This window comes from Protopterus annectens, chromosome 8.part0 (genome assembly GCF_019279795.1).
Source record: "Protopterus annectens isolate FY-2018-M chromosome 8.part0, PAN1.0, whole genome shotgun sequence".
Lineage (NCBI taxonomy): Eukaryota > Metazoa > Chordata > Ceratodontiformes > Protopteridae > Protopterus > Protopterus annectens.
The window spans coordinates 105,990,961-106,006,795 of record NC_056741.1 but is presented as its reverse complement, the minus strand read 5'-3'; the positions used below and the strand labels follow the sequence as shown (position 1 = coordinate 106,006,795).

The following is a 15,835-nucleotide window of genomic DNA, read 5'->3' as shown; positions in this document are numbered from 1 at the left end:
TATCCCAGATTCATTAGCATTATGTTCATTAGCTTTGACATTGGTGTCTTTCAATGTTGTAGTCTGTTTCATGTCAGACTATCACTGGAATTTTTCAATGTATTGCTTCATAAGTTAAAATATAAGCTTGCTAATTCACTCATTCTGCTTCAGTCAAATATGCTTCATGTTTGTTTTTGTTACATAAAATTGAGTATAACGTGGTATTTCCTGAAAAAAAATATTTTTTGTAAAAAAAAAAAAAAAAAAAAAAGTCAGTTTCAAATTGAAATGAAGCTGATATGGCTGAGCAGCTTAGTTTCTTATTTTGTATTCTTATCTCCATATTGAAGACATTTTTTTCCAGACAAATATTGTGCAAAGCTATTGCGACAGTAGGTTGTCTCATCCAGATTCATGCTAAGTGATGTAGGACACAACTTTACTCAAAAGATGCACCAGAAGTTATCCTAAACAACTAAGCAATACAGAGTTTTGTGTAAGCACCTGGGTCTAATAATGTACTCATTTCATTACAGAATTACCTAGGTTGTTCATCTCTGCATTTCCCAAAAATATTAATTATTTCCAAAATCACTTACCTTACACAGCACTGTATGTGCCTAAAAAATTTACAGCAAGACATCTGAATATCTCTCACTCTCAGTTTTTTGATAACTTCCATCTTAACTACACATTGTTTGCTACTTGAAAATGTCTAAAAGGAAACTATGGAGCAAAAAAGAAGACTGTGCCTGTGGACAGTTGAGCACATTAAAGCTTTATTTAGATTAAGTAATGGAATAATTCCTAGGTCAATGGCATAGAAGTTAAAGCACAGGATTACCATCTAGTAGACTTGAGTTCAAAACTTGGTTTGGGCGCACAATAATAGAACAACAATGTAAGAAATGAAACAAACCTTCATATCACAAAAACTTTTACTTACTGGATTGTAGTTGAGAAACACTGTGCATATCATAGTACTCAATGTACACAAAGGTAGACTATGTTAAGGTCTAAAAACTGGAAAAAAAAAGCAAATGATAAAAAAGAGAACAAATTTCAATATCGATAGCAAATGACACGTTATGAACATGTGGGTGAAGAGAGATAAAGTTTTTCTTAAGAAGTGAGAAAACTTTCCAAATATTCCTAATGGGAACATCAGTCTTTACAGACGTATGGGATTAAGAATGCAGGAGACTGAGAGTTGCCATCTTTAGGATAAGGTAGAAGTAGATTTATCTTATTGGAGCTGATGGCTTGTTCTGTAGAATGGAATATATGCCCACTATGTGGGGTAGGTAGCCATTATGCTTTCTTAAGTTCTGAGGGTTTTGCAATAATTTAACACATAATGATCCCTTCCATAAGTTGTGTATGGGTACAAATATATACATTTCAATTACTGTGCAACTTATTCTTATCAGTTTTATTTATTTTTTTAAGTTATATTTATGAATACTGTATTTCCCCTGTCCGCAACATAGAAAATTAAATACACCAGTTATCAATGCCTTTCTTAGGGAAATTTTTGAAAAGCCATAATAAGATATTTGAAATATGTGTATGTAATTTTAATTTGGTTTAAAGATTTGGAGTCATTGTGACTTTAATGTAATGATTTAAAATGGCACAACTGCATGACCACATACTTCTACTACAAAGTCTCATTTGTACTATCACTTAGCAGTATGTCATATCATTTGCTGTCAAGTATATACGTGATGATCTGGACTTGCATCTGTGCAAATAAGATTCACCTGCTTTTGAGGTACAAGGGAAATCTTAGTTTGAACAGTCATCAGTTTGTGTTCATTTTGTTCAAGTTCTGTTCATTGTATAGTATAATACATGTGATGAATAGTGCCATTACAGGAAGAAAAATAAATAAATAAAAAAGCAGGCATGAAAAATAATTTCTTTAGATTCATTAAAGCTGAATTTGTACTTAAAGTGCATCGAGGAGAAGATAAATAAAGATGCTTTATATTTTAAATTACTGAGTGAGAAAACAGCACATGACCATCAAAATTTGGCATGTCAAAACCACTGGGGCTATTAAAAGCCATATCAATTGATCATAGTACTTTTATCATATACAGCAGGCTTCATTATTTTGGCAGCATTTTTCTCAGAGTTTCGAAACCCTTGCCATTATGATTAGTGGATGATAATGCTGTTGACTTCTTAGATAATATCTTTCATCATTTATTTATCTTTCTTTCACACACCCATCGATAAGAAAAGCCACATTTCTCAGTATCCCATAGACCATCTGGGTATGTCATAAAAGCACAGTCTTCATCTGTTTCCCGGCTGCTAGGTTTTCCATTGACAAAAAATCTGTGAGAAAAAGGAAGCAAAGAAAAAAAAAATGCTGGTTAAAACATTTATAAATAAAGTAATTTTTATAATATTTTTGTCACTCTTTGTTGAGGCAGGTCTGTTTATGTTATGATATGGATCATAGTTGCTTATTTGATTTATAAGTTTGCACATTTCAGTTCCGTTTATCCTTTTTAAAATGAGACAACATATTGAATTTTTGTTAACAGTAGTGTTTTGCAACTGTGATCTCTTAAAAGAATTTTTTTTGCCATGGGTGGATGCAGAATTGAGACGGTGTGTCTTATAAAAATAGAAACAAGAGTAATTTAGGAAAGTATGATCCACTGACAAGTATTGAGGAAGGGAATGATTAATATTAGTATACACTTTGACCCAAGATGGCTTGAATTACAACATGAACATACTCATTCACATAGACACTCTCACACATACACTCACACACACACACACAAACACACACACACACACACACACACACACACACACACACACACACACACACACACACACAGGGACTTGACAACTGCCACTAATTACCTACTTCTCAAGAGTCAGTCATGATGAAGGCATTGTCTAGGCAACCACCAGGGATTTTGCAGTACTTGTCCTAATGTCTGACTTTTGTTGTACATAAACGCTGTGTGGAGAGACATGCAGTATGTGCTATGTGTTATTGGCAGTCAACTTTCATAAATGATGTAGCCCCTCAAGCAGTCACAGCCTCCCTTCTAAAGTAGATAGCTTCCTGTAAGACCCTATTCTCCACAAGAGATTCATTAGCAAAAAACACATCCCATGATGTATGCCTTAACCTCCACGATGAAGAGATCAGTGAGCAATGCCTTCATTACCCTGTCTCCCTGACTGGATCATCCACAACACAATTCACTAAATGAACCTAGTATAGCTGGGAATTATGGTTATCATCAAAGGAGGTTTCAAAATTTAGTTCATACTTGACTTTACAGCTCTTGGTCGGATACTTGATTTCTTTGTAGACCTAGAAAGAGGGAAAGTGGAATTTAGTTTTTTTTTAACATCTATTACAGAGTGTGCTGGTAGCAGGATTATACCAAAGGGACATATTTTTAAATTTGCAATAATTGTGGTGGATGGAGACAAAGGCCTCTGTGATGGCCTCTCTACCTCAGGCCAGTATTCAAGGACCCTCAGTCCTCAACACTGTCACCGGTGAGAGACAGTCACTATGAATATGAATGAATTTACATAGTATTTTTGGATGCATCTCTCTGCATCAAGCACAATTTCCCCCAAGAGCACACAGGGATGCTCCAGACCTGGAACTGTACTATCTGTTTCTCCAGATCCCAAACAAGACTCACTTTGGAGCACTGTGTCCCACTTCCAAGTAGGTAATACACCCACACCTGGGTATTTGATTTTCCCATACACACACTCTTGGGAAAGGCTGGTACAGATTTACTAGCTGTAACCCATCTGTCCAGACTTTAAGGTAACCATGCTACCACTAGTCAGTCAACCACTCTCAGGCTCTTACAAGGGTATATAATTATACTGAGTAAAATCAATACTATTATAAACGGTAGAGTGTAACCAAAGCATCAAGGCTTTCTGGAGTGACCACAGCATCACTAAAAATAAGAACAAGTACTGTCAAGATGTTAAAAGTATTCTCTAAAAGACCAACCACAATGAAATGTATAAAAATATTTAATAATAAATAAAATAGAAAACAGCGAGTAAAAAGTTACACAGAAAAAACAATCAGTAAAAACAAAATAAAAGTCTAGCAAGGTTAGACTTTCCACTGTGTGGTTCCTTAAAGCTCTTGTATTAGAGGCTACATGGGATATATGCAAATGACTCTTTAAAGACATCAGTATATTTATGGACACATTCAGGCCAATGAAACCAAACCCAACTAGTTGTGGACATGCATGTTTCAGCCTTCTTATGGCATTATCAGCACAGCATAATTGGAATGTTTGGCTAGCCTTTAGAAACACAGGGTTTTCATACCAGCTGACATACATAACGATTAGGGTGTCTGCAAAATATTCCAACCAACAAACTAAAACAATAAGTAAAAAGGTCACATAGAAAAAAAGCAATCAGTAAAAACTAAAAAGAAAAATCTAGTAAAGCTAGACTTTCCACTGATTGTTTTTTCTGTGTGACATTTTACTCGTTGTTTTAATTTGTTGGTTGGCATATTTTGCACACACCCAATTTGTTATGGATATCAGCTGGGTACGACAACCCTGTGTTTCTAAAGGTTAGCCAAACATTACACTTATGCTGTGCTGATGATGCCATAAGAAGGCTAAAACATGGATGTCCACAGCTAGTGGGATTTGGCTTTATTGGCCTGAATTTATCCATAAATAGACTTAAAAAAAGTCATGGACATTCAGAATTACCATATAGCTGAAACACCTGATACCCTTAAAGGTTCATTTGCATATATCCTATGTTGTTTCTAATACAATAGATTTAAGGAATCACACAGTGGAAATTCTAACCTTGCTAGGTTTTTATTTTGTTTTTTCCTGATTAAAATAGAAAACATGACAAAACTAAATATCTAAGTACAAAAAACACCAGGGTTTCAATCACAGTAGAAATATATATAACACAGTTGGGCAGATTCAAACAGATGCAGAAAAACACTATTTAAGTAATCTCGTATTTCCTGACTGTCTAAAAAATAACTGTTCCCTAGCTAACTTAATTAATACAAGAAGGCAAGATTAGATACTGTGATGCTAACTTCCACAAGACAGGGTGATGAGTTTCAAACTGACTGAACTGAACTGTACTGAACTGAATTAACTGAACAACTGTTATAACTCTCATAGATTTTTACATCAGATTCCAAAGGAAAAAAAAAAAAACAAGCCGCTGTGTGTTTCATCCTCACACTGCTGTTTATAGAATGACATCACATTTGATCATGTGACTCTGGTACAATATGCACTCAGAGTTTTACTATGATATGTTGCAGTATCTGAAAGCTACAGAACAATTTTAAAAACTTCTATTCTTCCCCTCCAGAATTCTTTGTCTAAACATATTTTAATTGCTTATAATAACACTGTTGATACATTTTTAACACAAGCATCTGTACAAGTCAGTGTGATAGTCAAATTAAACAAATTTATTTACAAAACTCCAGCTAACTATGCTGGCATATGTTACACATGCAATGCCCTATTCTCCCTGACACAGATGGAAGTGCCTCACATCGTCATATCCTCAATACAATAATTCTACTTGAGGCAAAAGTTGGTGGTGTAATTGGCTTCTTTAGCTAATGGGTTCTCTGTTGGGAACAACTTTTGTATTTCATTAAGTCGTTAAAAAGTGATAGGACATTGTCTTACAGAAATCATTAAAGACAGTGGGATTAATGGTTTGAGTCTTTTGTTGTGTTACCAGTAAAATATGATGGTCTGCTGGTCTGATTTCACCACAGAGGAGAAGACTATTGCATCACAGTGTCATAGGAGTTACAAAGCAACTGAGCTGTGAGGCCATCTCGTCCTTGTCAGTAATCACCCTTAGGTATTTTCTCACTTTCCAAAGAGGTCCAGGCCAATCATATCAGGGTGAATTTTTGAATTCTTATCCAGTTGTCCAGCTTATTTTTAAAGGCAGGCAGCATGTCACATGAGTTAATACTGTGAACATGTTTGGTCCAGAGAAGGGGGTTAGTGCTGTGTGATAAATCTACCCCTCCTCCTTGTCTTAATTATTTGTTTGAGTATATTTATATCTGTGGATCTAAAGTTAGGTGGATTGTTTGATTTATTGAGATATAGGAGTTCTTAGACTACTGGATCCTTTATAGCCCTATAAGAAGGCAAAGATCACTCGTACTGAGTCTAGATGAAACTAGTGAGATAAAATCTCGAGTAAAAGGGTTTTCTAACCACTTTTGCAACATGATGGTCAAATTTGAAGGAGCTTTCAAAACAGATACTTGATGCAGTATGTTACTGATGCTATAACTTGAAATTAGGAGGTGCTTAGCAAAGGATACAATGATGCTATTTTTGGAATACAGTTTGAACCCATTTTTTGTAAACCAGTTCCTGTTGGAGTGCCTATTTGTCGGTGAGGGTTGATAATAACTCCCAGCTTATTGCCATTTATGAATTTTGCTAATCATAGATCGTCATTGGATAAGCTAAGATCTGAGATGTCGATACTGAATATCAGTGGCCCTAGAAGAGATTCTCAAGGAACTCTCATGGTCACCTGCATGTACACAGAGGATACACACCCCTATAATTACTGTATAAGTCCTGTCCCTAAGACAGTTGGCTGACTACCTAACCACATATGGGTTAATTTAGAGCTCCTTCAGCTTGTTTATTATATTTGCATGTGGTTTGGTATTAGGTGCTTTGGGGATGTCCAGTTGGAATGAGTGGGCAGCTTGCCCACAGTCTACAGCCTGACTTACCCTCTCGACGAAATTCACAATATTCATTAGACAGGATCTACCCTTGACAAATCCAAACTGCTGGGGTGAAGTCTGATAAGATGTTTGATATAGTTAATTAGGTCAGTTATGATATGTTCCATGGCTTTGCATATAAGACTCATTAGACTGATAGAACTGTAACTCCCAGTGTCAATGCCACTGCCACCCTTGTGAAGTGGCATCACAACAGCTGTGTGCCACACCTGTTGGACAAAACCAGTTGCTAGCCTCAGATTAAAGAGTTTATTGAGTTGCCCACCAGTGATGGTGTAGTGCTATTAATAGACAGTCAAGTCCCATGGATAAGGTATTGTTCATTTGGAGAGTGTCTTCAGTAGTTGTTCATTCATGATGGTTGGTGGCTTGCTGCCATCAGGGGAATAGGTGGCCTTGGAATAGATGCATCTGTCATGAGACATGACACCCAGGTAAAGAGAAAGTACTCTATGGGCACTTAAACTAAGTTTATGAAACATCACAAACATGAATGTGCTCCAAACGCTGCAGTGTCTCAATGTCAGCAAGTTTGCTGTCTAAAATTTTAGCATGAAATACATCGAACTTGATATGGTCCACTGTTAGATTTGTTTCAAAAGTTAGGATGAGAGGTCTATCAGCTTTATCCTGCCTAAAGAGGCACAACAGTGGCAGAAAAAGCTTTTGTTAGTATACAGAAGACTCAGAATAAGAAGTGCAAACCATTCCTGGTTAAGCAATTATGGCTTTCAGTCATTTTGTCCCATGGTCACATATACGTTATCCCCCTAGAATAACACCAAGTGTTTAGCCAATAGTTAAAGCCAATCATCTTTTCTTTATAACTTGACATTATTTTTGGTAATGGATGGTCAATACTAGGATTCTTCCTGCATTTGTGACATGCATGAAGAGCTCTGTCATACCTTATGGTTTTACATGTCAGTTTGTCTACCACAACATAGGCTGCCATCATGCCAAACTCATTTTTTTCTGGTTTAGGAATCCTTCAGGCCAGTGTAATGTCATCAATATTGCTCCTGAGAGACTAATCTCTATCACATTGCTTTTGTTCAGGCAATTTGGATGACTATGTAATTACCAATCAATAGCACATATATATTGGTGTTTTTGGTATTGCTATGGTATAATTGGTCTATGATGTGCTGCTTCCTGGTGACTCCCAGCTGTGTTGTCAGTAATCAGTGTTGCAATATTTGGATTATACTAGACCTTGCACCTACCAGTCTGTCACAAATTGGACAAGGATTTTTTTTCACTTTAAAATATTTTATTTGTTTTGAGAAATCATTTAATCATACATGAAAAGCAAAATACAAAGTTCACTTGATTGCATTTGTAAGATAAAAGAGAACCAAGAAACTGATAGCAATGGAAATGTTTAACCATAATAGAAAGAAAGATAAAAAGTAAAACACAAAAAAGAACAATATAACATCAAAACTTAATAAATAAACTATTTACAGTGGTGCCCATACAAAACAAGTTCCATCAATGCACACTTGACTACTGTTTTTGGATGTTTTGCATTAACCAACTGTTTGAGGCAAGAACTTACATTTGTTTTTAAACAATAACAAAAATTTTAAAACCATCCTAGAAGCAGGCAAGGGTTATGACAATGTTTCTACCACAGGTTGGGACATGAAGTGGTGCGAAACCTGAAAACAATGTAGATTTATTTTTTTAAGGCAGCTGTTTTTCGGTGGAAGGTTTTCCTAGATTGATTATAGTCAAGAGCAGATTAGACTGCAATACTAAGAGCTTGTATATATAGCCTTCTGTCTATCATGTGCAGCATTATATGTAGGAAATACTATTGGACCTTTGCAGACATGAATCTATCAGCAAATGCATGCAATTGGTCAAGCAAACTCTTGTAATGCCCTATACAAGCATTCTTGGGTGTGAAAGGATTTTAAGAAATTTGGCTTTACCATTTTAGAGAAGGTGGAATGCCCAGAAAGGGTTGGTGATTGGGAAACCTTTGTTGAGAAGATGGAGCTTCACTTTCAACCTTTATTAAATGCCACTGCCCCACACATGTATTAATGTCTTAATCTCTATCAAGAAACACAGTCCAGGTTGGAGCAAAAAACACCAGAACTGAATGAACCAAGTTTACCAGCTGTACTCAAATTTAATCTAGCAAAAGACCGCTCCCACTAATATCCAACCAATCAACTCATACCTCCCATAATCTCCACCCCTCTACTCCTCCTTCCTACTTATCATACATCCTAATCTCAACACAGTCATGCCACTAACTACTACAATTATAATCCTCTGCTGCACTATTCTAGAATTTACTACATCTTACGTAGACATATCAGTCAATTCTCCCATCCACTTCCATTGCACTCTGTCAACTACCCCTCTCAAATTCCCATCACACAATTTCGCTACTCCAACCCCAAAATGCCTCCTTCCACCACACCTACTTAATTACCAAGCCCGCACCTCATCTGAATGCAAATTATTCTTAAAATACCACAAGCATTTCACTGCATATATAAAACATATCCTCCACATTCTCTCTATACTTACTCTCAGTGGAGACGTGCACCCTATCCCTGGCCCCAGTTTCTCCAACCTCTCCACAAAACCCCCTCCAGATAGCTCCCCTATCACCCAAATCACACTTAATAAAAAGCCAACAGACCTCCTCATGTCACTTAACATCAGAAGCATCTGTAAGAAAATCCAAGACCTCCAGGCATACATACACCTGTATTCCCCTGACATCCTTATCCTAACCGAATCTTGGCTTAAACCTCACATCAAAAGTGAAGAAATACTCCCACCTGGATATAACATCCTCCGCAAGGACAGAAAATCCAGAAAAGGAGGAGGAGTGGTACTGATGTATAAACATCACCTCAATTTCCAAATTCTCACCCAATCAGCTCCCCAGCTTGACAAGGACGAAATCCTCTATGCTACCCTAAAATTAAATCCTAAGAAAGCAATCAACTTAATGGGCTGCTACTTCCCTCCAGGCCAAAATATGCCCCCCTTGAAAACCTATTAAACCAGGCCAGTCTCTCCCTACCCCAAGAAACCATCATACTCTGTGACTTTAACATCAACTGGCTATCCTGCAATAGCAAACCCCCAGCAATCCACCTAGATCTCCATGGCTTCTCACAGCTTATACAATCCCCAACCAGGATGAATAAAAACCCCAATAATCACACCATTCTTGATTGGGCCCTAGACAACAAAGATCCTCACTCTTACCTGGCAGGCTCCTTACCTGACTCCCTAAGTGACCACTCCCCAACCTTCCTACTAAAACACCACATAAATAGCAGCAAACCCATTGTCCATTGACACATTCGCTACAAAGCTAAATTCAACTCCAGCTCCTTCACCCCCTCCCTACAAAAAACAAACTGGTCACCCCTAAAATACCTCAACCTAGATGAAGCAGTCCACTACTTTAACACCACTTTCTTCAACATCCTTAACTCCCATGCCCCCCAAAGATGCACCAAAATCTGAACTAAAAAATCCCTCTGGCTACAAAAAAACACCAAAGAACTTATGAAATCCAGGGATAAAATATGGGAACAATGGCGCACAACCAAAAATCCCTCAGATAGGCAACTATTCCTTGAACCAAGTAACAAAGTCAAAAAGCACGTAAAAGCAGACAAAGCCCTTTTCTATCAGACATCCCTAAACTCCTCCCAAAACAACCCAAAGCAACTCTGGTCCACAATTAACTCTATCCTCTGCCCAGGGAAGGTAAACACCCCCCACCAACCACTCCTCTCTCCACCTTTAGCATAGCTGACTCTTTCAACAAACATTTTACAGAGATCGTTCTATCCCTAACTAAAAAAACACTTCTCTATATCAACACCCCCCCACACCCAAACCAACTCCACCCCTCCCACCATTCTTCCTTTCCAAAGTACCCACCTCCAACATAAAAAAAAATACTGAAAAAACTTAAACCCACAAGACTAGCAGCTGACAACCTGCCTACAGAATACCTAAAAATAGCAGCTGATGTTTTAGCTTATCCCATCTCCATATTAATCAACCTCTCCATATCTGAATTCTATATGCCAACCTTATGGAAAATATCCCACATCATATCCCTACACAAAGGCGGCCCCTCAACAGACCTCTCCAACTACCGCCCCATTGCCATCCTCTCATCTGTCTCCAAGATACTCGAAAAATGTATCAACTCACAGATCCCCAATTATCTCCTAGACAATAATCTCCTCTCCTACACACAGCATGGTTTCAGACCACACCATAGCACCACAACTGCTCTGCTCTCCTTCACTAACACCATTCTCCAACATAAAAACAATGGCCTTTTCTCCTCTGCTGTATTTCTTGACCTATCAAAGGCTTTTGATATTGTATCACATGATCTTCTACTCTCTGCACTCTCCAATCTCTCCTTTTCCATACCTGCCATCAGTTGGTTCCACAGCTATCTACACAGCCGGCAACAGTCAGTTGTCTGCCACAACGATCTATCCCCTCACCTCCCTGTTACTCTCAGGGTTCCCCAAGGCTCCACCCTTGGCCCCTTGGTTTTCTCCATTTTTACCAATGACCTGCACACCGCCACCAAACATGCCTCCCTCATACAGTATGCAGATGACTTCACTCTCATCTGCTCAGCTCCAACTCTAATAGAACTACAACAGATCACTCAAGCATCTTTCTCTTTTGGTGAAAGTTGGCTATTAAATGCTCAACTCCTCCTCAACCCAAATAAGACCAAACTCCTCATCTTTCAACCCTCAAATTCTACCCCGAACATCCCCCATTTCAACATACTTGCCAAAGACCACACTTCCATCTCACCAACAGCCCACACTAAGCTACTCGGTGTACAGATTGACAACAAACTCAAATTTGACACTCACATATCACTCACAATAAAAAAGTCCACAAAAAACTGGGTGCCTTGTACAGAAACCAACAATACCTAACCAAACCATCCAGAATCTCTACCGCAACTTTCCAAATAATCTCAATCCTACTCTATGCATCACCCATACTCACAAATCTTCGACAATCAGACCTAAAGAAACTCGAAGACTGCTACAATAAAATTGCAAAATTTGCATCAGAGAACCCCCACAGAAATCACCACTGTGTCTCCCCTAGAAACCTGTACTGGCTTGAGCTCCCTCAACTCCTACACCTAACCCAACTTACCTTTGCTCATAAACTTGTAAACCACCTCTTAAAATTCCCTCACTTCATACACTTCTCCAACCCTACCAGTCCTCCAAACCCCTTCGCTCCTGCAACAAAAATGTACTCCAAGTCACCAAACCCAACAACTCTGCAGGGGAAGCACTATTCTCCTACTCCATATCCAAAATTTGGAACTCACTTCCCACTGCTTTAACTACTCTCCCTTCCAGCAGTCTCTTTAAAAAATGCTCTTAAAGCACACCTAAAATCTCACTGGCTATGTTCTTGTCCATATCCCAACGAACCCCCCTCCTTCTCCTGTACCACTAATTAGCTGCCAGCTCTACTACTAGTTGTCGACAGGTTATCAGTATTTCATATCCTTTAACTAGCAGATAATTGCAGTACGATGTTTACTCTTTTCTCTATGTGAGAAATTAATACTACTAGGCAAATGTCTTGCACCTTATACTGTTATTATACTCTGATATATGTCATTACCTGTCAGACTGTGTCTTTGCTATAAATACACTGTTTTTTTTCCCTCTGAAATGTTAGATTATACTCTTATATTATGTGAAATTTTGCTTGTCTGACTATATGGAGCCTTCCTTATGATATTATACTCTGACATATAGGTCATTTCTCCTGTTGAACTGTGTCTTTACTATAATTATACTGTTTCTTTTTTCATCTGATATGCTAGAATGTACTCTTATATTATGTAAATCTCATATGCCTGAATATATGGAGCTTTTCTACCCGGGCCTCTGCTGAAAATGGGCATATACCCAGTCGGACTTTCCCGGTTAACAAATGTAAAATAAAATAATAAATGAAACCCAATCCATCGATTACACACATATGAAAATAAAATTAACAACATTCAAAAATTCTAATAAATCGCATCGCATAAGAATGAAGTTTAAGAATACTAGCAATGGATAAAGTGTCATTAAGACCAACCAGGAAGCACACATGCATTTAACCTAATTTAAACCTTTCTGAGGGAGTCTAAGACTTTGATTGGAATGTTTGCAGCTAGGGGATATCCCAGATAATTGGTTACTAACACATATGTGGAAGTTAGTCAGAAAAGGGCCTGCGGTTATTTCACAACTTTGCTTAGGGTTGACACTGTTGACAGAATTAACACAACAAGTGTGGAAAGTAGTTTGAACAATTTAAAAAAGGATTACTCTCTATTCCCCTGAATGTTCTCATATTTATAGGATTTTGAGGAAAAATTGGAACATTTATTCTTGCTACAATGAGTTTAAGGACATCTTTGGGGATGGCTTTAGAATAGTTTACAAGAAGGGGAGGTGTTTCAAGGAAATTTTAGAAGGTGGTGGTAGAGATTATGCTATGGTTACCTCTAGAAGAAAAGGTACATATAAATGTGGCTTCCATAGCCAATGCAAATACTTTACTGAACAGGAAGCAGCTTTTGTTAATGGAATTTATATACACATTTGTAATTGCAACACTACTGGTATTATATATTTATCCCTTTGTAAGCAATGTAAGTGTTTTTATGTTGGGAAGACCCAAAGAAAACTCAGGGAGCATGTTTATGAACATATTATGGATATTATGAAGGCCAACAATAACAATGCTCTTTCAAAACATGTATCTGAAAATCTGAAACTTAAGTTTGTTTTCATGGGGTTGGATGTGGTTATCAAAAGTGTAAGAGGTGGCCCTTGGAGTGACCTTATTGAATATAAAGAACTTAGATGGAGATGGCAAATTAGGTTAAATGCGTGTGTGCATCCTGGTCTTAATGACACTTTATCCATTGCTAGCATTCTTAAGCTTAGAATGCTCACTCATGTTGGTAATGACTAGGTCTAGGATATTGTTGCCCCTGGTGGAGGTGTGGATAAGTTGATCCAGGGCATTGGAGTGTGGTGTGATTTATTAGAATTTTTGAATGTTGTTAATTTTATTTTCATATATATGTAATTTATAAATTTGGTTTTACTTTATTAAACATCTATCTCATAGGTTCATAGGTTCATACGTTCATAGGTAGGTACCGGGCTATCGGCCCAAGGGCCTACGTAAGCCTAGCCAACAAGATTCCTTGGCTTATGCCACCTAAGAAAGTTATTTTTCTGTGCCACTGTCGAGCAGAGACACAGAAGTGATCCCCAGGGTGTATTTCCTATTTCCCATGCACTCATCAAGATTTTTCTTGAAGAGTGCTAATGAAGAACTTTGCCTGACATAGATGGGTAGCTTGTTCCAGAGTATGGGAAGCCCCTGGGACAGGAATCTATCCACCCAGCATGTCCTGTTTATTCTGTTGACAAGGTTTAGGTCCCTAGAGCATGTAGCTTGGAGGGATTGGGATTTCTTTAGGTGTAGCATGTCCAACAGATCTGGGTTTGACATAGCTTTATATGTTAGGCAGAGATCACCTTGGAGTAGGCAATATGCTATGGAGTAAAGTTGGGTTTTTTTGAGATGATCAGTGTAGGGCATTTGTTTGAGGCCAGCAATCCTCTTTGTGAGATACTTATGTGACCTTTCCAGTTGCTGCAGATGTCTTGTGAGGTTCATTCCAAAAGGGGTGTTGTACTGTATAATAGGTCTAATGAGAGTCAAATAGAGGGGAACAATGACCTCTTTTTGCCTGGATGAGAACCCTTTTATGATGAAGTGTGCCATGTAGAAGGACTTTCTGACTACTGTGGTGATGTGACTATCAAAGGAGAGACTACTGTCCACCTGGGTCCCAATGTCTCTTATCACACATTTGGTGTTAAGTAGATTGCTGCCTATGTGGTAATTCATGGGTACTGAGTTTTTACCAAAGGGGGTGACATTGTACTTTTTGGCATTGAGCTTGAGGCCATGGCTCTGACACCAGGCATCTGTCTCAGTGAGGCCCTTCTGTAGGATGTCCACACCATTTGGGGACTTGACTACTGCTCCTAGTTTGCAGTAATCTGCAAACTTCGTTAGCCAGAGGCCTTCTGTGTTAGCCTATATTTTAGAGAAGTAGATACCAAACAGGAGAGGTCCCTGGACGGAACTCTGTGGTACTCCACTTGTCACTGCTTTGAGGTCAGATTTGGAGTCTGCAACTTTTACAGTGTGGGTTCTGTCAGTGAGCCAGTTGGCAACCCATCTTGTGATGTAGGGATTTATACCTAGTTTAGTGAGTTTAGCTATAATTCCAGAATGGGGGATGGTGTTGAAAGCCTTGGCGAGGTCAAGATAGGCTGTGTGAACCACCTTACCCTTATCTACAGCTTTGTTGACTGCCTCAAAGAAGTCGATCAGGTTCAGGAGGCATGATCTGCCTTTCACAAATCCGAACTGGGTGGGATCCAGAGTTTGGAGCTTACCAATGTCTTTGTTTATGAGTTCCATGATGATACATTCCATGGCCTTGCAGACCAGGCTCGTCAGGCTAATAGGTCGATAGTTCCTGGGATCAGTGGTGGCTCCCCCTTTGTGGAGTGGGATAACTGCTGCTGTGCACCATTCAGTGGGCACAAAGCCTGACACGAGGCTATTATTGAACATGGTGCTTAAGTGGGGTGCCAGTTCGTTCTGAAGTTCATGGAAAACGCAGCCTGGGATGTTGTCCAGTCCCATGGATGCTGTGTTTTTGGCTTTAGAGAGTGCAGCTTTTACCTGCGTAGTTGTGATTACAGGGACTCTGCATTCTTCCTGTATAGATATGGGCCCTTTAGGGGGTGGGGGGAGTAAAGTTAGCACTGAACTCATCTGCCAGGATGTTGGCAATATCATTTGGTTCTGTAATTTTTGTGCCATTGTGCTATAACTCAGATCAGATCTGGGTGTTGCCATCGAGATTCTTGACATAGCTATAGAATGCTT

At 38.5% G+C, this 15,835-nt stretch overlaps 1 protein-coding gene across 1 annotated transcript in view; it reads right to left on the bottom strand.

Moving 5' to 3' along the window:
- Nucleotides 1-739: 739 nt before the first annotated feature.
- LOC122807977 (C-type lectin domain family 10 member A-like) overlaps nt 740-15,835 on the bottom strand; it is a 129,490-nt gene continuing 114,394 nt past the window's right edge. The window contains exon 4 of the mRNA XM_044079002.1: nt 740-2,328. Within this exon, the coding sequence (XP_043934937.1) occupies nt 2,190-2,328 (139 nt within the window). The 3' untranslated portion in view covers nt 740-2,189. The remainder of the gene's footprint in view (nt 2,329-15,835) is intronic.